Source organism: Procambarus clarkii, chromosome 43 (genome assembly GCF_040958095.1).
Source record: "Procambarus clarkii isolate CNS0578487 chromosome 43, FALCON_Pclarkii_2.0, whole genome shotgun sequence".
Classification (NCBI taxonomy): domain Eukaryota; kingdom Metazoa; phylum Arthropoda; class Malacostraca; order Decapoda; family Cambaridae; genus Procambarus; species Procambarus clarkii.
Window position 1 is genome coordinate 17,955,002 of NC_091192.1, and position 27,423 is coordinate 17,982,424.

At 48.0% G+C, this 27,423-nt stretch overlaps 1 protein-coding gene across 1 annotated transcript; it reads right to left on the reverse strand.

The window, feature by feature from the left end:
* Nucleotides 1–23,005: 23,005 nt before the first annotated feature.
* On the reverse strand, nt 23,006–24,451 carry LOC138373666 (SUMO-interacting motif-containing protein 1-like). The gene has a single exon (XM_069340012.1). It carries the CDS (start codon nt 24,449–24,451, stop codon nt 23,006–23,008), a length of 1,446 nt encoding a protein of 481 aa, XP_069196113.1.
* Between the last annotated feature and the right edge of the window lie 2,972 nt (nt 24,452–27,423).

Consider the following 27,423-nt stretch of genomic DNA (forward strand, 5'->3'; position numbering starts at 1 on the left):
GGACTTAAAAAACAATTAGAAAACAAAGGTTTCTTTATTCCTACTCCCGTATTTATTCTCTACAAAATACAAACATTTTGTTACGCAGGAGTGACAACATTATTCAACTTCAACAAAGAAAGTCAAGATGACACATGAACACTATTGACTTCAGGAGGTTTATTGCTACTGGGAAAGCTTTTCTGTCCCATGCTTAGTGAAGTTTCTTGATGGCATCTGTTAGCCAGCCCTTGAAGGACGAGGTGGCGCCTCCCATTCCATCCCCCCTCGTCATTATATACCATCACCCTAGTCATTATATCTATGTACTGTATAGTCATACTAAGCATCCCTGTACACACTACCTAATCTAACCAATCTTAATTAACCTTTGCCTTCAAGTATTGAACATGTCTCTAACTCTCTCACCCGTCCTCCACCTTGCAGATTATGTTCTCACTCGACCAAACATTTTCATCTCAGGGATTTACCATCATTTCCGCATGAATCTTCGCCAGACGAGAGAGCATCATCATCATCATCAGCATCATCATCGTGGACATTAACCCACATATATGAATTTCAACAAGATTTGGCCAACAAGTTACCTTCGCCTCTCTGCTTAAGGCATCCATTACAATTGTCACCCACTACACTACACTACACACACTATTGTATCTCCCACTACACTACACTACACTACACACCTGTATCTCCCACTACACAACACTACACACGTGTATCTCCCAACCACTACACTACACACCTGTATCTCCCACTACACTACACTACACACCTGTATCTCCCAACCACTACACTACACACCTGTATCTCCCACTACACTACACCCCCCCCCCTTGTATCTCCCACCCACTACACTCCACAGACCCCCGTCTACCCCTCCCCCACTAAACACACACACCCTCCCCTGTTTATACACAGTTTTTACAGCAACAGCCAGAGCAAACGACCCGTGCAGCCATCTATTCTAAACATTGTGAATGTACAAACACATGCAAATACGGCACATTATCCTGTCATGGCAACGGATACAAATAAATCCCCGTTGCACACGTTAGTGGCCATACAGCAGGAGACATGTTGCATGCAATACCATGTCCTCTGCACCGTACCAGACAAACAGCTGGCAGCCATCACGAAGGTCATAAGCACAGTATTGTCTATGCATAGTTATGTTGACTTTAGGAGTGTTTACAACACAAGCTGAAAGCAACTTATGTAAGTATGGACTCAGCCTCGAACATGATCTAGTGGATTGATGGATAAAATGCTGTCTAGTGTAGATTGTAAGGACCTGACAGTATTTGTCGTGGACACACACACGCACACACACACACACACACACACACACACACACACACACACACACACACACACACACACACAATCAGAGATGTAGGCTAGCTAAGCAGCAAAGTAAAAGGGCATGGAGAAACTATAGGAATAACAGGACACTTGACAGCAGAGAAAGATACCAGAGTGCCAGGAATGAATATGTCAGGTTGAGAAGAGAGGCAGAAAGACAATACGAAATGACATCGCAAGCAAGGCAAAGACTCAGCCTAAATTGCTGCACAGCCATATCAGGAGAAAAACAACAGTAAAGGAACAGGTAATGAAATTAAGGATAGGGACAGAAGGATTCACCACAAATGACAAGGAAGTGTGTGAGGAACTGAATAAGAAATTCCAGGTCTTCACCTTAGAGCAAAAAGAAATTCCAGAGATAAGAGAGGGAATAGTTAACCACGAACCACTGGAAGAGTTTGAGATAATTAGTGGGGAAGTAAGGTAGTTGTTACTAGAGTTGGATGGGACAAAGGCTATAGGCCCGGATGGAATCTCCCCTTGGATACTAAAGGAAGGAGCAGAAGCACTGTTCCTGCCACTCTCCATAGTGTATAACAAATCACTGGCAACAGGGGAACTGCCAGAAATTTGGAAAGCAGCTAATGTAGTCCCGATATATAAGAAAGGGGATAGACAGGCCAGTGTCTGAACTACATACTGGGACACTGGGTCATGTTAGGGACACTGAACTACAGGCCAGTGTCCCTAACCTGCATACCATGTAAGCTGATGGAGAAGATTGTGCGAAGAAAACTAGTGGGACATCTGGAGCTAAGGAACTTTGTAACACAGCATCAACATGGGTTCAGGGATGGCAGGTCCTGCCTCACAAGGTTAATTGAATTCTACGACCAGGCAAGAAAGAGAGGGGTGTGCAGACTGCATTTTTTTTGATTGTCAAAAAGCCTTTGATACAGTACCACACAAGAGGCTAGGGAAAAAGCTGTAGATGCAGGCTGGTGTGAAGGGGAAGATACTCCATTGGATAAGGGAGTACCTAAGCAACAGAAGACAGCGAGTCACTGTGAAAGGTTAGGTTTCAGATTTGCGAGACGTCACAAGTGGAGTCCCGCAGGGGTTAGTCCTTGGACCTATACTGTTTCTGATATATGTAAATGACCTCCCAGAGGGTATAGATTCGTTTCTCTCAATGTTTGCTGAAGACGCAAAAAATTTGAGGACTGAAACAGAGGATGATAGTATGAGGCTACAAGATGACCTAGACAGATTGAGTGAATGGTCCAACAAATGGCTGCTCAAGTTCAACCCGAGTAAATGCAAAGTAATGAAACAAGGCGGTGGAAACAGAAGGCCAGACACAGGATACAGAATAGGAGATGAAGTACTTCTTGAAGCGGACAGAGAGAAAGATCTAGGAGTTGATATCACACCAAACCTCTCTCCTGAAGCCCACATAAAAAGAATTATGTCTGCGGCATATGCGAAACTGGCTAACATCAGAACAGCCTTCAGGAACCTGTGTACGGAATCCCGGACCCCTGGGATTACGAGTCCCAATCCCCCAATCCTAACCAAACCAACTTAACCTAACCTAACCTATCGTAACCTAACGTAAACTAACATAACAAAGTCAGTAAATAATGTTCCTAATATAATATTAATTCAAATAAACCTAGTGGAATTTTTTTTAAATAACGAAAATCACTCTGCCTATTAGGCAAATCGGGTCTTGCATAATAGGCCAAGTAGTGCGTTCTGTATATATATATATATATATATATATATATATATATATATATATATATATATATATATATATATATATATATATGTCGTACCTAGTAGCCAGAACGCACTTCTAGGCCTACTATGCATGGCCCGATTTGCCTAATAAGCCAAGTTTTCCTGAAATAATATATTTTCTCTTATTTTTTTCTTATGAAATGATAAAGCTACCCATTTCATTATGTATGAGGTCAATTTTTTTTTATTGGAGTTAAAATATCGTAGATATATGACCGAACCTAACCAACCCTACCTAACCTAACCTAACCTATCTCTATAGGTTAGGTTAGGTTAAGTAGCCGAAAAAGTTAGGTTAGGTTAGGTTAGGTAGGTTAGGTAGTCGAAAAACAATTAATTCATGAAAACTTGGCTTATTAGGCAAATATGGCCTTGCATTGTAGGCAGAGAAGTGCGTTCTGGCTACTAGGTACGACATATATATATATATATATATATATATATATATATATATATATATATATATATATATATATATATATATATATATATATATATATGCGAACAAGCCTGAATGGTCCCCAGGACAATATGCAACTGAAAACTCACACCCCAGAAGTGACTCGAACCCATACTCCCAGAAGCAACGCAACTGGTATGTACAAGACGCCTCAATCCACTTGACCATCACGACCGGACAAAATGACCATCACGACCGGACAACCTCATTTTGTCCGGTCGTGATGGTCAAGTGGATTGAGGCGTCTTGTACATACCAGTTGCGTTGCTTCTGGGAGTATGGGTTCGAGTCACTTCTGGGGTGTGAGTTTTCAGTTGCATATTGTCCTGGGGACCATTCAGGCTTGTTCGCATTTGTGTTCCTCACGTGTGCCCCAAAGAATGAGGTGATTTGGTAAAATGCTATGCCCAAGATTACTATCCGAGTGCCGGCGGTGGGGTGGTTCAAATAGCCTCGGCTATCACCTCATTTTGTCCGGTCGTGATGGTCAAGTGGATTGAGGCGTCTTGTACATACCAGTTGCGTTGCTTCTGGGAGTATGGGTTCGAGTCACTTCTGGGGTGTGAGTTTTCAGTTATATATATATATATATATATATATATATATGTCGTACCTAGTAGCAAGAACGCACTTCTCAGCCTACTATGCAAGGCCCGATTTGTCTAATAAGCCAAGTTTTCATGAATTAATGTATTTTCGACTACCTAACCTACCTAACCTAACCTAACTTTTTCTGCTACCTAACCTAACCTAACCTATAAAGATAGGTTAGGTTAGGTTAGGTAGGGTTGGTTAGGTTCGGTCATATAACTACATTAATTTTAATTCCAATAAAAAAAAATGACCTCATACATAATGAAATGGGTAGCTTTATCATTTCATAAGAAAAAAATTAGAGAAAATATATTAATTCTTGAAAACTTGGCTTAATAGGCAAATCGGGCCTTGCATAGTAGGCTGAGAAGTGCGTTCAGGCTACTAGGTACGACATATATATATATATATATATATATAACTGAAAACTCACACCCCAGAAGTGACTCGAACCCATACTCCCAGAAGCAACGCAACTGGTATGTACAAGACGCCTTAATCCACTTGACCATCACGACCGGACATAATGAGGTGATAGCCGAGGCTATTTGAACCACCCCACCGCCGGCACTCGGATAGTTATCTTGGGCATAGCATTTTACCAAATCACCTCATTCTTAGGGGCACACGTGAGGAACACAAATGCGAACAAGCCAGAATGGTCCCCTGGACAATATGCAACTGAAAACTCACACCCCAGAAGTGACTCGAACCCATACTCCCAGAAGCAACGCAACTGGTATGTACAAGACGCCTTAATCCACTTGACCATCACGACCGGACATAATGAGGTGATAGCCGAGGCTATTTGAACCACCCCACCGCCGGCACTCGGATAGTTATCTTGGGCATAGCATTTTACCAAATCACCTCATTCTTAGGGGCACACGTGAGGAACACAAATGCGAACAAGCCAGAATGGTCCCCTGGACAATATGCAACTGAAAACTCACACCCCAGAAGTGACTCGAACCCATACTCCCAGAAGCAACGCAACTGGTATGTACAAGACGCCTTAATCCACTTGACCATCACGACCGGACATAATGAGGTGATAGCCGAGGCTATTTGAACCACCCCACCGCCGGCACTCGGATAGTTATCTTGGGCATAGCATTTTACCAAATCACCTCATTCTTAGGGGCACACGTGAGGAACACAAATGCGAACAAGCCCGAATGGTCCCCTGGACAATATGCAACTGAAAACTCACACCCCAGAAGTGACTCGAACCCATACTCCCAGAAGCAACGCAACTGGTATGTACAAGACGCCTTAATCCACTTGACCATCACGACCGGACATAATGAGGTGATAGCCGAGGCTATTTGAACCACCCCACCGCCGGCACTCGGATAGTTATCTTGGGCATAGCATTTTACCAAATCACCTCATTCTTAGGGGCACACGTGAGGAACACAAATGCGAACAAGCCAGAATGGTCCCCTGGACAATATGCAACTGAAAACTCACACCCCAGAAGTGACTCGAACCCATACTCCCAGAAGCAACGCAACTGGTATGTACAAGACGCCTTAATCCACTTGACCATCACGACCGGACATAATGAGGTGATAGCCGAGGCTATTTGAACCACCCCACCGCCGGCACTCGGATAGTTATCTTGGGCATAGCATTTTACCAAATCACCTCATTCTTAGGGGCACACGTGAGGAACACAAATGCGAACAAGCCAGAATGGTCCCCTGGACAATATGCAACTGAAAACTCACACCCCAGAAGTGACTCGAACCCATACTCCCAGAAGCAACGCAACTGGTATGTACAAGACGCCTTAATCCACTTGACCATCACGACCGGACATAATGAGGTGATAGCCGAGGCTATTTGAACCACCCCACCGCCGGCACTCGGATAGTTATCTTGGGCATAGCATTTTACCAAATCACCTCATTCTTAGGGGCACACGTGAGGAACACAAATGCGAACAAGCCAGAATGGTCCCCTGGACAATATGCAACTGAAAACTCACACCCCAGAAGTGACTCGAACCCATACTCCCAGAAGCAACGCAACTGGTATGTACAAGACGCCTTAATCCACTTGACCATCACGACCGGACATAATGAGGTGATAGCCGAGGCTATTTGAACCACCCCACCGCCGGCACTCGGATAGTTATCTTGGGCATAGCATTTTACCAAATCACCTCATTCTTAGGGGCACACGTGAGGAACACAAATGCGAACAAGCCAGAATGGTCCCCTGGACAATATGCAACTGAAAACTCACACCCCAGAAGTGACTCGAACCCATACTCCATACTCGAACCTGGGGTGGTTCAAATAGCCTCGGCTATCACCTCATTATGTCCGGTCGTGATGGTCAAGTGGATTAAGGCGTCTTGTACATACCAGTTGCGTTGCTTCTGGGAGTATGGGTTCGAGTCACTTCTGGGGTGTGAGTTTTCAGTTGCATATTGTCCAGGGGACCATTCTGGCTTGTTCGCATTTGTGTTCCTCACGTGTGCCCCTAAGAATGAGGTGATTTGGTAAAATGCTATGCCCAAGATAACTATCCGAGTGCCGGCGGTGGGGTGGTTCAAATAGCCTCGGCTATCACCTCATTATGTCCGGTCGTGATGGTCAAGTGGATTAAGGCGTCTTGTACATACCAGTTGCGTTGCTTCTGGGAGTATGGGTTCGAGTCACTTCTGGGGTGTGAGTTTTCAGTTGCATATTGTCCAGGGGACCATTCTGGCTTGTTCGCATTTGTGTTCCTCACGTGTGCCCCTAAGAATGAGGTGATTTGGTAAAATGCTATGCCCAAGATAACTATCCGAGTGCCGGCGGTGGGGTGGTTCAAATAGCCTCGGCTATCACCTCATTATGTCCGGTCGTGATGGTCAAGTGGATTAAGGCGTCTTGTACATACCAGTTGCGTTGCTTCTGGGAGTATGGGTTCGAGTCACTTCTGGGGTGTGAGTTTTCAGTTGCATATTGTCCAGGGGACCATTCTGGCTTGTTCGCATTTGTGTTCCTCACGTGTGCCCCTAAGAATGAGGTGATTTGGTAAAATGCTATGCCCAAGATAACTATCCGAGTGCCGGCGGTGGGGTGGTTCAAATAGCCTCGGCTATCACCTCATTATGTCCGGTCGTGATGGTCAAGTGGATTAAGGCGTCTTGTACATACCAGTTGCGTTGCTTCTGGGAGTATGGGTTCGAGTCACTTCTGGGGTGTGAGTTTTCAGTTGCATATTGTCCAGGGGACCATTCTGGCTTGTTCGCATTTGTGTTCCTCACGTGTGCCCCTAAGAATGAGGTGATTTGGTAAAATGCTATGCCCAAGATAACTATCCGAGTGCCGGCGGTGGGGTGGTTCAAATAGCCTCGGCTATCACCTCATTATGTCCGGTCGTGATGGTCAAGTGGATTAAGGCGTCTTGTACATACCAGTTGCGTTGCTTCTGGGAGTATGGGTTCGAGTCACTTCTGGGGTGTGAGTTTTCAGTTGCATATTGTCCAGGGGACCATTCTGGCTTGTTCGCATTTGTGTTCCTCACGTGTGCCCCTAAGAATGAGGTGATTTGGTAAAATGCTATGCCCAAGATAACTATCCGAGTGCCGGCGGTGGGGTGGTTCAAATAGCCTCGGCTATCACCTCATTATGTCCGGTCGTGATGGTCAAGTGGATTAAGGCGTCTTGTACATACCAGTTGCGTTGCTTCTGGGAGTATGGGTTCGAGTCACTTCTGGGGTGTGAGTTTTCAGTTGCATATTGTCCAGGGGACCATTCTGGCTTGTTCGCATTTGTGTTCCTCACGTGTGCCCCTAAGAATGAGGTGATTTGGTAAAATGCTATGCCCAAGATAACTATCCGAGTGCCGGCGGTGGGGTGGTTCAAATAGCCTCGGCTATCACCTCATTATGTCCGGTCGTGATGGTCAAGTGGATTAAGGCGTCTTGTACATACCAGTTGCGTTGCTTCTGGGAGTATGGGTTCGAGTCACTTCTGGGGTGTGAGTTTTCAGTTGCATATTGTCCAGGGGACCATTCTGGCTTGTTCGCATTTGTGTTCCTCACGTGTGCCCCTAAGAATGAGGTGATTTGGTAAAATGCTATGCCCAAGATAACTATCCGAGTGCCGGCGGTGGGGTGGTTCAAATAGCCTCGGCTATCACCTCATTATGTCCGGTCGTGATGGTCAAGTGGATTAAGGCGTCTTGTACATACCAGTTGCGTTGCTTCTGGGAGTATGGGTTCGAGTCACTTCTGGGGTGTGAGTTTTCAGTTGCATATTGTCCAGGGGACCATTCTGGCTTGTTCGCATATATATATATATATATATATATATATATATATATATATATATATATATATATATATATATATATATATATATATATATATATGTCGTACCTAGTAGCCAGAACGCACTTCTCGGCCTACTATTCAAGGCCCGATTATATTGGTGAGGGTGGTGAGAGAGAGGGATATGAGTGAGGGTGGTGAGAGAGAGGGATATGAGTGAGGGTGGTGAGAGAGAGGGATAGGAGTGAGGGTGGTGAGGGAGAGGGATAGGAGTGAGGGTGGTGAGGGAGAGGGATAGGAGTGAGGCTGGTGAGAGAGAGGGATATGAGTGAGGGTGGTGAGGGAGAGGGATATGAGTGAGGGTGGTGAGAGAGAGGGCTAGGAGTGAGGGTGGTGAGGGAGAGGGATAGGAGCGAGGGTGGTGAGAGAGAGGGATAGGAGTGAGGGTGGTGAGAGTTATGAGAGGATATATTAGGATAAATATATATATATATATATATATATATATATATATATATATATATATATATATATATATATATATATATATATATGTGTGTATATATATTTACCATATTTCTCTGGGTTTGAGAATATTGTCAAGGCCTTGAAACTTTTTAATATAGATGTAATGTTTAGCTACGAAAACACTGTTGGTAAGCTATTAGTAAGGAACAGCCCTCGTAGTGATAATTGCGTCATTTATAAAATACCTTGTAAGGAATGTAATAAGTTCTATGTCGGGCAAACATCTAAAGATTTAAAATGTAGAATATCGCAACATAAATACTCTGTAAGACATGGCCAATTATCTAATGCTTTGTTTGTGCATTTGTCAGAAAACGCTCACCAAATTGATTGGGAGAGTGCGTCTTCAATAACAAATTGTAAAAGCACCTATAACAGAAACATAATTGAATCCGCTTTGATACAGATCACCAAAGAAAGTAATTTGAATATTAGCAGTGGTCTATATAACTTAGATCCATTTCTAGTAGTAGTATTTTTCCATTTCTAGTAGTAGTATTTTTAATAAATATTTTGTATCTGTATTTACTAAAGACGAACTTAACAATATGCCTTCAGCCGAACAAGTCTATGTGGGTGGGGACGAGGACAGGTTGACGAGTTTAGCAGTTACCAGGGAGGATGTTCTTAAACAAATAGTAAAACTCAAACCAAACAAATCCCCAGGGCCGGATGAAGTGTTTGCTAGGGTGCTTAAAGAATGCAAAGAGGAGCTTTGTGACCCACTGTCAACCATATTTAATAAATCAATAGAGTCAGGCAGAGTGCCAGAGTTTTGGAAAGTTGCTAATGTGATACCAGTTTTTAAGAAAGGAGATAGATCACTTGCGTCTAACTATCGACCAATTAGCCTAACGTCTATTGTGGGAAAGTTACTCGAATCTATAATAGCAAATAAAATTCGTCTTCATCTTGAAAAACATAAATTAATAATTGAGTCGCAACATGGTTTTATAAATGGCCGTTCATGTTTAACAAATTTGTTATCTTTTTATTCTAGCATTGTTGAGGCAGTTGATAGTGGTAAGGATTGCGATGTTGTATACCTTGACTTTAGCAAAGCTTTTGATACAGTGCCACATGAAAGACTGATTAAAAAAAATAGTCTCATGGTATTGGGGGTGCTATATTAAGCTGGATTAGGGCATGGCTATACCAAAGGAAACAGAGAGTTAGTATAAATGGAATCAAGTCAGAGTGGGAAAATGTTGTAAGTGGAGTGCCTCAAGGCTCTGTCCTGGGACCTCTGTTGTTTATAATATATATAAATGATTTAGATTCAGGTCTGAGTAGCAACATTTGCAAATTTGCCGATGATACGAAAATCGGTAGGGAAATTAATTCGGAGGAGGACTCACTATCACTTCAAGTTGATCTAGATAGGGTTTTGAAATGGTCAAAGGATTGGCAGATGCAGTTTAATGCTGATAAATGTAAAGTTCTGAGGTTAGGTAATGATGATAGAGTTACAAGATACGAGCTAGATGGTGTTGTGATTGCGAAGTCGGATTGCGAAAGGGATCTGGGAGTTATGATTAGTAAGAATTTAAAACAAAAGGATCAATGCATAAATGTTCGTAATAAGGCAAATCGGACACTTGGATTTATTAATCGCAGCGTTAGTAACAAGACACCTGGTGTGGTTCTCAAGCTATATCTTGCTCTAGTTAGGCCCCATTTAGATTATGCAGTTCAGTTTTGGTCGCCATATTATAGAATGGATATAAATTCACTTGAACGTGTCCAGCGTAGGATGACTAAGTTAATTCCCCAAATTAGAAATCTTTCATATGAAGAAAGATTAACAAAGCTTAAGTTGCATTCACTGGAAAGGCGAAGAGTTAGGGGCGACATGATAGAGGTTTACAAGTGGGTGAATGGACATAACAAGGGGGATATTAATAGGGTATTAAAAGTATCAACACAGGACAGAACACGAAACAATGGGTATAAATTGGATAAGTTTAGATTTAGGAAAGACTTGGGTAAATACTGGTTCAGTAACAGGGTTGTAGATTTGTGGAACCAATTGCCGCGTAACGTGGTGGAGGTGGGGTCCCTCGATTGTTTCAAGCGCGGGTTGGACAAGTATATGAGTGGGATTGGGTGGTTATAGAATAGGAGCTGCCTCGTATGGGCCAATAGGCCTTCTGCAGTTACCTTTGTTCTTATGTTCTTATGTTCTTATGTTCTAATAGATCAGCTAAAGGGCGATTTAAGTAGAATCATTGAAAAACATTTGTCTCACTAATTTATTGTATATATTTACCTCTTTATGTTATAATTACCTATGTATTATGCTTGTATGTCTGCTGTATCAGATGGGCCATTGGGCTACATCGGATGGGCTAATTGGGTGCATCTGATGAGCCAATGGGCCTTCTGCGTTGTCCAAGTATTGTACCTCACCTTACTTCACCACTCTCTCCTGCCTATTTATACCCATCACTCGATCTGTAAAATGACCTTCTGAAGATGTATTTAATATACGAAAGTACTTAAGGAAATTTCCTGTTTCATTTTTCCTCCGTGGTCTGACATTGTCATATATATATATATATATATATATATATATATATATATATATATATATATATATATATATATATATATATATATATATCATTCAGAATTATATTATAAATTAAATAGAATATTTAAATTCTAAACTATAAAGCAGTAGTTGCATCAAGGTGCAACAACTGACCTTGTCCAGGATGTAACCCCAACAACATTTGCTGCCCTCCAGAGTACCTATTTACTGCTAGGTGAATAAAGGCATTAGGTAAAAGTAAATGTGCCCATCCATCTCTGTCCCGGTTAAGTGGGTTGCTAAGGTTTAGGTGGGTTGTGAGAGAAGGATAGGAGTGTTGTGAGAGAGAGGGATAGGAGTGAGGGTGGTGAGAGAGAGGGATAGGAGTGAGGGTGGTGAGAGAGAGGGACAGGAGTGAGGGTGGTGAGAAAGAGGGATAGGAGTGAAGGTGATGAGGGAGAGGGATAGGACCGAGGGTGGTGAGAGAGAGGGATAGGAGTGAGGGTGGTGAGAGAGGAGTGAGGGTGGTGAGAGAGGAGTGAGGGTGGTGAGAGAGAGGGATAGGAGTGAGGGTGGTGAGAGAGAGGGGATAGGAGTGAAGGTGATGAGGGAGAGGGATAGGAGTGAGGGTGGTGAGAGAGAGGGATAGGAGTGAGGGTGGTGAGGGAGAGGGATAGGAGCGAGGGTGGTGAGAGAGAGGGATAGGAGTGAGGGTGGTGAGAGAGAGGGATAGGAGTGAGGGTGGTGAGAGAGAGGGATGGGAGTGAGGGTGGTGAGAGAGAGGGATAGGAGTGAGGGTGGTGAGGGAGAGGGATGGGAGTGAGGGTGGTGAGAGAGAGGGATAGGAGTGAGGGTGGTGAGAGAGAGGGACAGGAGTGAGGGTGGTGAGAGAGAGGGGATAGGAGTGAAGGTGATGAGGGAGAGGGATAGGAGTGAGGGTGGTGAGAGAGGAGTGAGGGTGGTGAGAGAGAGGGATAGGAGTGAGGGTGGTGAGGGATAGGAGTGAGGGTGGTGAGGGATAGGAGCGAGGGTGGTGAGAGAGAGGGATAGGAGCGAGGGTGGTGAGAGAGAGGGATAGGAGTGAGGGTGGTGAGAGAGAGGGATAGGAGTGAGGGTGGTGAGAGAGAGGGATAGGAGTGAGGGTGATGAGGGAGAGGGATGGGAGTGAGGGTGGCGAGAGAGAGGGATAGGAGTGAGGGTGGTGAGAGAGAGGGATAGGAGTGAGGGTGGTGAGAGAGAGGGATAGGAGTGAGGGTGGTGAGGGATAGGAGCGAGGGTGGTGAGAGAGAGGGATAGGAGTGAGGGTGGTGAGAGAGAGGGATAGGAGTAAGGGTGGTGAGAGAGAGGGATAGGAGTGAGGGTGGTGAGGGAGAGGGATGGGAGTGAGGGTGGTGAGAGAGAGGGATAGGAGTGAGGGTGGTGAGAGAGAGGGATAGGAGCGAGGGTGGTGAGAGAGAGGGACAGGAGTGAGGGTGGTGAGAGAGAGGGATAGGAGTGAGGGTGGTGAGGGATAGGAGCGAGGGTGGTGAGAGAGAGGGATAGGAGTGAGGGTGGTGAGAGAGAGGGATAGGAGTAAGGGTGGTGAGAGAGAGGGATAGGAGTGAGGGTGGTGAGGGAGAGGGATGGGAGTGAGGGTGGTGAGAGAGAGGGATAGGAGTGAGGGTGGTGAGAGAGAGGGATAGGAGCGAGGGTGGTGAGAGAGAGGGACAGGAGTGAGGGTGGTGAGAGAGAGGGATAGGAGTGAGGGTGGTGAGAGAGAGGGATAGGAGTGAGGGTGGTGAGAGAGAGGGACAGGAGTGAGGGTGGTGAGAGAGAGGGATAGGAGTGAGGGTGGTGAGAGAGAGGGATAGGAGTGAGGGTGGTGAGAGAGAGGGACAGGAGTGAGGGTGGTGAGAGAGAGGGATAGGAGTGAGGGTGGTGAGAGAGAGGGATAGGAGTGAGGGTGGTGAGAGAGAGGGACAGGAGTGAGGGTGGTGAGAAAGAGGGATAGGAGTGAAGGTGATGAGGGAGAGGGATAGGAGTGAGGGTGGTGAGGGATAGGAGCGAGGGTGGTGAGAGAGAGGGATAGGAGTGAGGGTGGTGAGAGAGAGGGATAGGAGTGAGGGTGGTGAGAGAGAGGGATGGGAGTAAGGGTGGTGAGAGAGAGGGATAGGAGTGAGGGTGGTGAGGGAGAGGGATGGGAGTGAGGGTGGTGAGAGAGAGGGATAGGAGTGAGGGTGGTGAGAGAGAGGGATAGGAGTGAGGGTGGTGTGAGAGAGGGATGGGAGTGAGGGTGGTGAGAGAGAGGGATAGGAGTGAGGGTGGTGAGGGAGAGGGATAGGAGCGAGGGTGGTGAGAGAGAGGGATAGGAGTGAGGGTGGTGAGAGAGAGGGATAGGAGCGAGGGTGGTGAGAGAGAGGGATAGGAGTGAGGGTGGTGAGAGAGAGGGATAGGAGTGAGGGTGGTGAGAGAGAGGGATGGGAGTGAGGGTGGTGAGAGAGAGGGATAGGAGTGAGGGTGGTGAGAGAGAGGGATAGGAGTGAGGGTGGTGAGGGAGAGGGATATGAGTGAGGGTGGTGAGAGAGAGGGATAGGAGTGAGGGTGGTGAGAGAGAGGGATAGGAGTGAGGGTGGTGAGAGAGAGGGATAGGAGTGAGGGTGGTGAGGGAGAGGGATATGAGTGAGGGTGGTGAGAGAGAGGGATAGGAGTGAGGGTTGTGAGAGAGAGGGATAGGAGTGAGGGTGGTGAGAGAGAGGGATAGGAGTGAGGGTTGTGAGAGAGAGGGATAGGAGTGAGGGTGGTGAGAGAGAGGGATAGGAGTGAGAGTGGTGAGCGAGAGGGATAGGAGTGAGAGTGGTGAGAGAGAGGGATAGGAGTGAAGGTGATGAGGGAGAGGGATATGAGTGAGAGTGGTGAGCGAGAGGGATAGGAGTGAGAGTGGTGAGAGAGAGGGATAGGAGTGAAGGTGATGAGGGAGAGGGATATGAGTGAGGGTGGTGAGGGAGAGGGATATGAGTGAGGGTGGTGAGAGAGAGGGATAGGAGTGAGGGTGGTGAGAGAGAGGGATATGAGTGAGGGTGGTGAGGGAGAGGGATAGGAGTGAGGGTGGTGAGAGAGAGGGATAGGAGTGAGGGTGGTGAGAGAGAGGGATATGAGTGAGGGTGGTGAGGGAGAGGGATAGGAGTGAGGGTGGTGAGAGAGAGGGATATGAGTGAGGGTGGTGAGGGAGAGGGATAGGAGTGAGGGTGGTGAGAGAGAGGGATATGAGTGAGGGTGGTGAGAGAGAGGGATATGAGTGAGGGTGGTGAGAGAGAGGGATAGGAGTGAGGGTGGTGAGGGAGAGGGATAGGAGTGAGGGTGGTGAGGGAGAGGGATAGGAGTGAGGGTGGTGAGAGAGAGGGATATGAGTGAGGGTGGTGAGGGAGAGGGATAGGAGTGAGGGTGGTGAGAGAGAGGGATATGAGTGAGGGTGGTGAGGGAGAGGGATAGGAGTGAGGGTGGTGAGAGAGAGGGATAGGAGTGAGGGTGGTGAGAGAGAGGGATATGAGTGAGGGTGGTGAGGGAGAGGGATAGGAGTGAGGGTGGTGAGAGAGAGGGATATGAGTGAGGGTGGTGAGGGAGAGGGATAGGAGTGAGGGTGGTGAGAGAGAGGGATATGAGTGAGGGTGGTGAGAGAGAGGGATATGAGTGAGGGTGGTGAGAGAGAGGGATAGGAGTGAGGGTGGTGAGGGAGAGGGATAGGAGTGAGGGTGGTGAGGGAGAGGGATAGGAGTGAGGGTGGTGAGAGAGAGGGATATGAGTGAGGGTGGTGAGGGAGAGGGATATGAGTGAGGGTGGTGAGAGAGAGGGATAGGAGTGAGGGTGGTGAGGGAGAGGCATAGGAGCGAGGGTGGTGAGAGAGAGGGATAGGAGTGAGGGTGGTGAGAGTTATGAGAGGATATATTAGGATAAATATTCATTGCCTTATATTTTGCTTGAGTTACACGAGTGTGTGAATGTGTGAGAGTGTCACATATGGTGTTATGTGTCTGTGAGAGTGTGTAAGTTTGTGACTGTGTGTGTGTGTGTGTGTGTGTGTGTGTGTGTGTGTGTGTGTGTGTGTGTGTGAGTGTGTGTGTGTGACTGTGTGTGTGTGTGTGTGTGTGTGTGTGAGTGTGTGTGTGTGACTGTGTGTGTGTGTGTGTGTGTTTACTAGTTTTTTTTTTTTTTGCGGGGGTTGAGCTTTGCTCTTTCGGCCCGCTTCTCAACTGTCAATCAACTGTTTACTAACTACTTTTTTTTTTTTTTTTTTTTTTTCCCACACCACACACACACACACACCCCAGGAAGCAGCCCGTGACAGCTGACTAACTCCCAGGTACCTATTTACTGCTAGGTAACAGGGGCATTCAGGGTGAAAGAAACTTTGCCCATTTGTTTCTGCCTCGTGCGGGAATCGAACCCGCGCCACAGAATTACGAATCCTGCGCGCTATCCACCAGGCTCCGAGGCCCCTAATGTGTGTGTGTGTGTGTGTGTGTACTCACCTAGTTGTACTCACCTAGTTGTGCTTGCGGGGGTTGAGCTCTGGCTCTTTGGTCCCGCCTCTCAACCATTAATCAACAGGTGTACAGGTTCCTGAGCCTATTGGGCTCTATCATATCTACACTTGAAACTGTGTATGGAGTCAGCCTCCACCACATTGCTTCCTATTGCATTCCATTTGTCAACCACTCTGACACTAAAAAAGTTTTTTCTAATATCTCTGTGGCTCATTTGGGCGCTCAGTTTCCACCTGTGTCCCCTAGTGCGTGTGCCCCTTGTGTTAAATAGTCTGTCTTTATCAACCCTGTTGATTCCCTTGAGAATCTTGAATGTGGTGATCATGTCCCCCCTAACTCTTCTGTCTTCCAACGAAGTGAGGTTCAATTCCCGTAGTCTCTCCTCGTAGCTCATACCTCTCAGCTCGGGTACTAGTCTGGTGGCAAACCTTTGAACCTTTTCCAGTTTAGTCTTATGCTTGACTAGATATGGACTCCATGCTGGAGCTGCATACTCCAGGATTGGTCTGACATATGTGGTATATAATGTTCTGAAAGATTCCTTACACAAGTTTGTAAAGGCCGTTCTTATGTTAGCCAACCTGGCATATGCTGCTGATGTTATCCTCTTGATCTGAGCTATAGGGGACAGGTCTGGCGTGATATCAACCCCCAGGTCTTTCTCTCTCTCTCTGACTCTTGAAGTATTTCATCTCCCAAGTGATACCTTGTATCTGGTCTCCAGCTTCCTACCCCTATCTTCATTACATTACATTTGCTTGGGTTAAACTCTAACATCCATTTGTTCGACCATTCCTGCAGCTTGTCCAGGTCTTCTTGAAGCCTCAAGCTGTCCTCCTCTGTCTTAATCCTTCTCATAATTTTGGCGTCGTCAGCAAACATTGAGAGGAATGAGTCTATACCCTCTGGGAGATCATTTACGAATATCAAAAACAGGATAGGTCCAAGCACAGAGCCCTGTGGAACTCCACTGGTGACTTCACGCCATTCTGAGGTCTCACCCCTCACTATAACTCTCTGCTTCCTATTGCTTAGGTACTCCCTTATCCACTGGAGCGCCCTACCAGTTACTCCTGCCTGTTTCTCCAGCTTATGCATTAACCTTTTATGGGGTACTGTGTCAAAGGCTTTCCGACAGTCCAAAAAAATGCAGTCCGCCCATCCTTCTCTTTCTTGCTTAATCTTTGTCACCTGATCATAGAATTCTATCAAGCCTGTAAGGCAAGATTTACCCTCCCTGAACCCATGTTGATGGGTTGTCACGAAGTCTCTTCTCTCCAGATGTGTTACTAGGTTTTTTCTCACAATCTTCTCCATCACCTTGCATGGTATACAAGTTAAGGACACTGGCCTGTAGTTCAGTGCCTCTTGTCTGTCACCCTTTTTGTATATTGGTACTACATTAGAAGTCTTCCATATTTCTGGTAGGTCTCCCGTTTCCAGTGACCTACTATACACTATGGAGAGTGGCAAGCAAAGTGCTCCTGCACACTCTTTCAATACCCATGGTGAGATTCCATCCGGCCCAACAGCTTTTCTTACATCCAGCTCCAATAGGTGCTTCTTGACCTCATCTCTTGTAATTTCGAACCTATCCAAGGTCACCTGGTTTGCTGCCACCTCTCCTAGCGCCGTGACTTCTCTCTGTTCTATTGTAAAGACCTCCTGGAACCTTTTGTTGAGTTCTTCACACACCTCTTTGTCATTCTCTGTGTACCTGTCCTCGCCCGCCCTAAGTTTCATCACCTGTTCCTTCACTGTTATCTTCCTCTTGATGTGACTGTGTAGTAGCTTTGGTTCGGTCTTGGCTTTATTAGCTACATCATTTTCATACCTTTTCTCAGCTGCTCTTCTCACACTAACATACTCGTTCCTGGTTCTCTGGTATCTCTCTCTACTTTCTGGTGTTCTGTTATTACGGAAGTTCCTCCATGCCCTTTTGTTCAGCTCCTTTGCTTTCATACATTCCCTATTAAACCACGGATTCTTCCTTTGCTTCTCTGTTTTTTTTTCTGTCGGGCTGGGACAAACCTGCTTACAGGCTCCTGGCATTTTTGAGTGACATAGTCCATCATGTCTTGTACGGACTTGGTTCCCAGTTCCGTGTCCCAATGTATATCCCATAGGAATTTATTCATCTCCTCATAGTTTCCCTTTTGGTACGCCAGCCCTTTGTTTCCCAGTTCTTTTTTGGGGTGATAATTCCCAGCTCAACCAGGTACTCAAAGCTCAATACACTATGATCACTCATTCCCAAGAATGTGTGTGTGTGTGTGTGTGTGTGTGTGTGTGTGTGTGTGTGTGTGTGTGTGTGTGTGTGTGTGTGTTTTGTGGAAACTTTGTGCTGGCTTGTGTAAGTGAAATTATTAGACGAAACAAATAAAGTGAAATTATTATTAAACTGGTGTTTAAGTATTATTAAATGATTAATTATTTTTTAATTGTTACTAAATGAAATTATTATAAAACCTTGGACGTGGGTTTTATAATAATATACATTTTTATATACATTAATATACAATAATATACAATAATATACATTATTATATATATAGTGGGTTATACATATTTGTGAATAGCCGTATGAGCAAGTTTTGTACTCACCTAGTTGTACACACCTATTTATGCTTGCGGGGGTTGACCTTCGGCTCTTTGGTCCCGCCTCTCAACTGTCAATCAACTGGTGTACAGATTCCTGAGCCTACTGGGCTCTATCATATCTACATTTGAAACTGTGTATGGAGTCAGCCTCCACCACATCACTGCCTAATGCATTCCATCTGTTAACTACTTTGACACTGAAAAAGTATTTTCTAATGTTTCTGTGGCTTATTTGGGTACTCAGCTTCCACCTGTGTCTCCTTGTTCGTGTACCACCATCCACCATTGTGCGTGTTAAACAATCCGTCCTTGTCTACCCTGTCAATTCCTTGAGGATTTTGAATATGGTGATCATGTCTTCCCGAGCTCCTCTGTCTTCAAACGACGTGAGGTGTAGTTCCCCCAGCCTTTCCTCATATCTCATGCCTCTTAGTTCTGGGACTAGCCTAGTGGCATACCTCTGAACCTTTTCAAGCCGAGTCTTGTGCTTGACAAAGTACGGGCTCCATGCTGGGGCCGCATACTTCAGGATTGGTCTTACATATGTGGTATACAACTCGTTACTTAGCGTCACACCTTCCCCACAGCGTCACACCTTCCCCACAGCGTCACACCTTCCCCCACAGCGTCACACCTTCCCCCACAGCGTCACACCTTTCCCCGCAGCGTCACACCTTTCCCCACAGCGTCACACCTTTCCCCGGAGCGTCACACCTTTCCCCGCAGCGTCACACCTTTCCCCCGCAGCTTCACACCTTTCCCCACAGCGTCACACCTTTCCCCGCAGCGTCACACCTTTCCCCGCAGCGTCACACCTTTCCCCGCAGCGTCACACCTTTCCCCGCAGCGTCACACCTTTCCCCACAGCGTCACACCTTTCCCCACAGCGTCACACCTTTTCCCACAGCGTCACACTTTTCCCCGCAGCGTCACACCTTTCCCCGCAGCGTCACACCTTTTCCCACAGCGTCACACTTTTCCCCGCAGCGTCACACCTTCCCCGCAGTGTCTCACCTTTCCCCGCAGCGTCACACCTTTCCCCACAGCGTCACACCTTCCCCTCCAAAGCGTCACACCTACCCCCCACAGCGTCACACCTACCCCCCACAGCGTCACACCTACCCCCCCACAGCGTCACACCTACCCCTCCACAGCGTCACACCTACCCCCCCACAGCGTCACACCTACCCCCCCACAGCGTCACACCTACCCCCACAGCGTCACACCTACCCCCCACAGCGTCACACCTTCCCCCCACAGCGTCACACCTACCCCCACAGCGTCACACCTACCCCCCACAGCGTCACACCTTCCCCCGCAGCGTCACACCTTTCCCCGCAGCGTCACACCTTTCCCCACAGCGTCACACCTACCCCCCACAGCGTCACACCTACCCCCACAGCGTCACACCTTCCCCCCACAGCGTCACACCTTCCCCCACAGCGTCACACCTACCCCCCACAGCGTCACACCTTCCCGCACAGCGTCACACCTTTCCCCACAGCGTCACACCTTTCCCCGCAGCGTCACACCTTTCCCCACAGCGTCACACCTTTCCCCGCAGCGTCACACCTTTCCCCGCAGCGTCACACCTTCCCCACAGCGTCACACCTACCCCCCACAGCGTCACACCTACCCCCTACAGCGTCACACCTACCCCCACAGCGTCACACCTACCCCCCACAGCGTCACACCTACCCCCCACAGCGTCACACCTACCCCCCACAGCATCACACCTACCCCCCCACAGCGTCACACCTTCCCCTCCACAGCGTCACACCTTCCCCTCCAAAGCGTCACACCTTTCCCTACCACGTCACACCTTCCCCCACAGCGTCACACCTACCCCCCACAGCGTCACACCTTCCCCCACAGCGCCACACCTTTCCCCACAGCGTCACACCTTCCCCCACAGCGTCACACCTTCCCCCACAGCGCCACACCTACCCCCAACAGCGTCACACCTTCCCCCACAGCGTCACACCTACCCCCCACAGCGTCACACCTACCCCCACAGCGTCACACCTACCCCCCACAGCGTCACACCTTTCCCCGCAGCGTCACACCTTTCCCCACAGCGTCACACCTTCCCCCACAGCGTCACACCTACCCCCCCCCCCCACAGCGTCACACCTACCCCCCACAGCGTCACACCTTCCCGCACAGCGTCACACCTTCCCGCACAGCGTCACACCTTCCCCTCCACAGCGTCACACCTACCCCCCACAGCGTCACACCTACCCCCCACAGCGTCACACCTACCCCCCACAGCGTCACACCTTCCCCACAGCGTCACACCTCCCCCCCCCCCCCCCCCCACACACGCAGACGTGTGGCAAACCCAACCAGTTCCGCCCAACTCTGATGACTAATTATGTATCTGGGAATTAATTAGGTTTGTGGATGTCGTCGTTTGTGACGGAGTAATTTAGCGGCTTAAAATGGAGTCTGGAGCGGAGGTTCGAGACAGCCTGGAATGTCAGGCTGGGCTGCCAGATGTAGGCTTATGCCTCGCCCCTGAGCCTGACTTCTCATTCCTGCCGGATATAAAATCTCTCCTGCTTTCCTTCCGTCTTAATTAAGGCTTTCTCTTAAAAAAGTTACATTTGGTTAGTAACTTTCATCGAACTTTGTGAATCGAGTTCTGTATCTCATTGAACTTTCAGACTTGTACTTCATTACTATTGTAAGTTCTATTGTTCTGAACTAGTGATGACTGACTGTCTCCCGTAAACTAAGTTAGAGCTTATTGCAGTAATATATTGTATAAGTTCTGGAGGAAGTCAAACTTTCGCTTTGGGATACACAACTTTATTCACAAGGTTCACTCTTGGTAATTATATCAGTTTCCTCTTCGTAAGCCAAAGACGAGACGAGGTTTATATTTAGATATTACAACTGTCTATTCTACTGGCTATCTACTGGATATCTATTACTACTGGCTGGCTTTGTCTACAAGGCTGTTACCTGCTCCTGCACCGCTATTCAACATTAGTGTACCATCATTCATCCCTAGTGCATCACCATTCAACATTATTAAGTTAATATTCATCACTATTGCCTCACCATTCACCACTAGTGCATCACCAGAGGGCATCACCATCACTGGAGGGAAGCAGCTTTGTAACGCACCACCAGCATGGGTTCAGAGATGGTAAATCGTGCCTCGCAGGTTTAATAGAATTCTCTGACCAAGCAACAAAAATTAGGCAAAAAAGATAAGGTTGGGCAGACTGCATTTTCTTGAACTGTCAGAAAGCCTTTGACACTGTGCCCCATAAAAGGCTGTTAAAAAAGTTGGAGCAACAGGCAGAGGTAAAAGGGAAGGTGCTCCAATAGATAAGGGAGTATCTAAGCAACAGGAAACAGCGAGTAACTGTGAGGGGATGGGGGGTGCATCAGAGTGTCGAGATATCAATAGCGGAGTCCCATAGGGCTCTGTAATTAGACCCATCCTGTTTCTAATATGTAAACGATCTTCCGGAGGGTATAGACTCATTCCTCTCAATGTTTGCTGATGACGCAAAAATTATGAGAAGAATCAAGACAGATGAATATAGACAGAGACTACAGTACGACCTCAACAGGCTAGAGGAATGGTCTAGAAAATGGCTACTAAAGTTCAACTCAGGAAAGTGCAAAGTAATGAAATTAGGCGAAGGGAGCAAAAGGCTGAACACAAGATACCATCTGGGGGTGAAATCCAGCACGAGTCAAATAGAGAGAAAGATCTGGGGGTTGATATCACACCGAACCTGTCCCCAGAGGCCAACATCAAAAGGATATCATCAGCGGCATATGCTAGACTGGGCAATATAAGAACTGCCTTTATAAACTTGTGTCAGGAATCGTTCAGGACCCTGTATACCACTTATGTCAGACCAATCCTGGAATATGCAGCTCCAGCTTGGAGCCCATACCTAGGTAAACACAAGACAAACTTAAAGAAGATTCAGCGGTATGCCACCAGACTCGTCCCGGAACTGAGAGGTATGAGCTACGAGGAAAGGCTAAAGGAGCTGAACCCCACATCCCTGGAAGTCAGAGGAGTAAGGGGAGACATGATAACCACCTACAAAATTCTGAAGGAAATTGACAGGGTGGACAAAGACAAACACTTCAGCACGGGTGGAACACGAACAAGGGGACACAGGTGGAAACTTAGTACCCAAATGAGCCACAGAGACGTTAGAAAGAATTTTTCAGTGTCAGAGTAGTTAACAGATGGAATGCATTAGGAAGTGATGTGGTGGAGGCTGACTCCATACACAGTTTCAAATGTAGGTATGATAGAGCCCAGTAGGCTCAGGAACCTGTACACCTGTTGATTGACAGTTGAGAGGCGGGACCAAAGAGCCAGAGCTCAACCTCCGCAAGCACAACTAGGTGAGTAAAATTAGATGAGTACCATTCACCACAAGTACATCACCATCCACCACCAGTACATCACCATTCACCACCTGTACGTCACCATTCACCTCTAGTACATCACCATTCACCACCTGTACATCATCATTCACCACCAGTACATCACCATTCACCACCAGTACATCACCATTCACCACAAGTACAACACCATTCACCACCAGTACATCACCATTCACCACAAGTACAACACCATTCACCACCAGTACATCACCATTCACCACCTGTACATCACCATCCACCACCAGTACATCACCATTCACCAATAGTACATCATCATTCACCTCTAGTACATCACCATCCACCACCAGTACATCATTATTCACCACCAGTGCATCACTATTCACCACCTGTACATCACCATTCACATCTAGTACATCACCATTCACCACAAGTACATCACCATTCACCACCTGTACATCACCATCCACCACCAGTACATCACCATTCACCACTAGTACATCACCATTCACCTCTAGTGCATCACCATCCACCACCAGTACATCACCATTCACCACTAGTACATCACCATTCACCACTAGTACATCACCATTCACCACCAGTACATTACCATTCACCATTAGTACATCACCATTCACCACCAGTACATCACCATTCACCACTAGTACATCACTATTCACCACTAGTACATCACCATTCACCACCAGTACATCACCATTCACCACTAGTACATCACCATTCACCACTAGTACATCATCATTCACCACCAGTACATCACCATTCACCACCAGTACATCACCATTCACCACTAGTACATCACCATTCACCACCAGTACATCACCATTCACCACTAGTACATCACTATTCACCACTAGTACATCACTATTCACCACCAGTACATCACTATTCACCACTAGTACATCACCATTCACCACCAGTACATCACTATTCACCACTAGTACATCACTATTCACCACTAGTACATCACTATTCACCACCAGTACATCACCATTCACCACCAGTACATCACTATTCACCACCAGTACATCATCATTCACCACCAGTACATCACTATTCACCACCAGTACATCATCATTCACCACCAGTACATCACCATTCACCACCAGTACATCACTATTCACCACTAGTACATCACCATTCACCACCAGTACATCATCATTCACCACCAGTACATCACTATTCACCACTAGTACATCACCATTCACCACCAGTACATCACCATTCACCACTAGTACATCATCATTCACCACCAGTACATCACCATTCACCACCAGTACATCACCATCCACCACCAGTACATCACCATTCACCACCAGTACATCACCATCCACCACCAGTACATCACCATTCACCACTAGTACATCACCATTCACCACCAGTACATCACCATTCACCACTAGTGCTGGGACTACATTAAACATGACGACTATACAGCACTAATCCAAGTACTATACAGCCGTAATGGCTTGGTGCTTCTCTGGCTCTCGTGAACCTTGAAACAGTTAAGAATTGTTTGGGAACATGACTGGAACGGTAGGAGTTAAAGTATAAATATGGAAGACCAAGTGAGAACACTTATTAGAATGACTAGGAATAGTATCATTCCACCCAGGGTTCTATTATTGTGTGTCGACAATAATATTATTGGTGGTGGTGGTGGTGGTGGTGGTGGTGGTGGGGCTGGTGGTGGTGGTGGTGGTGGGGCTGGTGGTGGGGGTGATGGTGGGGCTGGTGGTGGGGGTGATGGTGGGGCTGGTGGTGGGGGTGATGGTGGGGCTGGTGGTGGGGGGGGATGGTGGGGCTGGTGGTGGTGGGGCTGGTGGTGGGGGGGATGGTGGTGGTGGTGGGGCTGGTGGTGGTGGGGCTGGTGGTGGGGGTGGTGGTGGGGCTGGTGGTGGGGGTGATGGTGGGGCTGGTGGTGGGGGGGCTGGTGGTGGGGGGGATGGTGGGGCTGGTGGAGGTGGTGGTGGAGGTGTTGGTGGTGGTGGTGGTGGTGGTGGGGCTGGTGGTGGGGCTGGTGGTGGGGCTGGTGGTGGGGGTGGTGGTGGGGCTGGTGGTGGGGGTGATGGTGGGGCTGGTGGTGGGGGGGATGGTGGGGCTGGTGGTGGGGGGGATGGTGTGGCTGGTGGTGGGGCTGGTGGTGTTGGTGGTGGTGGGGCTGGTGGTGGGGCTGGTGGTGTTGGTGGTGGTGGGGGTGATGGTGGGGCTGGTGGTGGTGGTGGTGGAGGTGGTGGTGGTGGTGGAGGTGGTGGTGATGGTGGTGGTGATGGTGGTGGTGTTGGTGGTGGTGGTGGTGATGGTGGTGGTGATGGTGGTGGTGTTGGTGGTGGTGGTGGTGATGGTGGTGGTGTTGGTGGTGGTGGTGGTGATGGTGGTGTTGATGGTGATGGTGGTGGTGGTGGTGCTGGTGGTGGTGCTGGTGCTGGTGGTGCTACTACTATTACAACTACTACTAGTACTTCCAAGGGGAAGATATACCCACAATGTATATAGGTATACTCATATAACCTCCCCCCCCCATGTTCTTAGTCCTGCCCCCCCCCCATGTTCTTAGTCCTGCCCCCCCCCCCATGTTCTTAGTCCTGCCCCCCCCCATGTTCTTAGTCCTGCCCCCCCCCCATGTTCTTAGTCCTGCCCCCCCCCATGTTCTTAGTCCTGCCCCCCCCCATGTTCTTAGTCCTGCCCCCCCATGTTCTTAGTCCTGCCCCCCCCCATGTTCTTAGTCCTGCCCCCCCCCATGTTCTTAGTCCTGCCCCCCCCCATGTTCTTAGTCCTGCCCCCCCCCCATGTTCTTAGTCCTGCCCCCCCCATGTTCTTAGTCCTGCCCCCCCCATGTTCATAGTCCTGCCCCCCCCCCATGGTCTTAGTCCTGCCCCCCCCCCCATGTTCTTAGTCCTGCCCCCCCCATGTTCTTAGTCCTGCCCCCACCCCCATGTTCTTAGTCCTGCCCCCCCCCCATGTTCTTAGTCCTGCCCCCCCCCATGTTCTTAGTCCTGCCCCCCCCATGGTCTTAGTCCTGCCCCCCCCCATGTTCTTAGTCCTGCCCCCCCCCCCATGTTCTTAGTCCTGCCCCCCCCCATGTTCTTAGTCCTGCCCCCCCCCCATGTTCTTAGTCCTGCCCCCCCCCATGTTCTTAGTCCTGCCCCCCCTCCCCATGTTCTTAGTCCTGCCCCCCCCATGTTCTTAGTCCTGCCCCCCCCCCCCATGTTCTTAGTCCTGCCCCCCCCCATGTTCTTAGTCCTGCCCCCCCCCCATGTTCTTAGTCCTGCCCCCCCCATGTTCTTAGTCCTGCCCCCCCCATGTTCTTAGTCCTGCCCCCCCCCCATGTTCTTAGTCCTGCCCCCCCATGTTCTTAGTCCTGCCCCCACCCCATGTTCTTAGTCCTGCCCCCCCCCCATGTTCTTAGTCCTGCCCCCCCCCCCCATGTTCACTAGACAAAGTACGAACATAAGTAACTGCAGAAGACCTATTGGTCCATATGAGACAGCTCCTATTGGTCCACACGAGACAGCTCCTATTGGTCCATATGAGACAGCTCCTATTGGTCCACACGAGGCAGCTCCTATTGGTCCATGCGAGGCAGCTTCTATTGGTTCATACGAGGCAACTTCTATTGGTCCATACGAGGCAGCTCCTATTGGTCCATACGAGACAGCTCCTATTGGTCCATACGAGGCAGCTCCTATTGGTCCATACGAGGCAGCTCCTATTGGTCCATACGAGACAGCTCCTATTGGTCCATACGAGGCAGCTCCTATTGGTCCATACGAGGCAGCTCCTATTGGTTCATACGAGGCAGCTTCTATTGGTCCATACGAGGCAGCTCCTATTGGTCCATACGAGACAGCTCCTATTGGTCCATACGAGGCAGCTCCTATTGGTCCATACGAGGCAGCTCCTATTGGTCCATACGAGGCAGCTCCTATTGGTTCATACGAGGCAGCTCCTATTGGTCCATACGAGACAGCTCCTATTGGTCCATACGAGGCAGCTCCTATTGGTCCATACGAGGCAGCTCCTATTGGTCCATACGAGGCAGCTCCTATTGGTTCATACGAGGCAGCTCCTATTGGTCCATACGAGACAGCTCCTATTGGTCCATACGAGACAGCTCCTATTGGTCCATACGAGGCAGCTCCTATTGGTCCATACGAGGCAGCTCCTATTGGTCCATACGAGGCAGCTCCTATTGGTCCATACGAGGCAGCTCCTATTGGTCCATTCGAGACAGCTCCTATTGGTCCATACGAGACAGCTCCTATTGGTCCATACGAGGCAGCTCCTATTGGTCCATACGAGACAGCTCCTATTGGTCCATACGAGGCAGCTTCTATTGGTCCATACGAGGCAGCTCCTATTGGTCCATACGAGGCAGCTCCTATTGGTCCATACG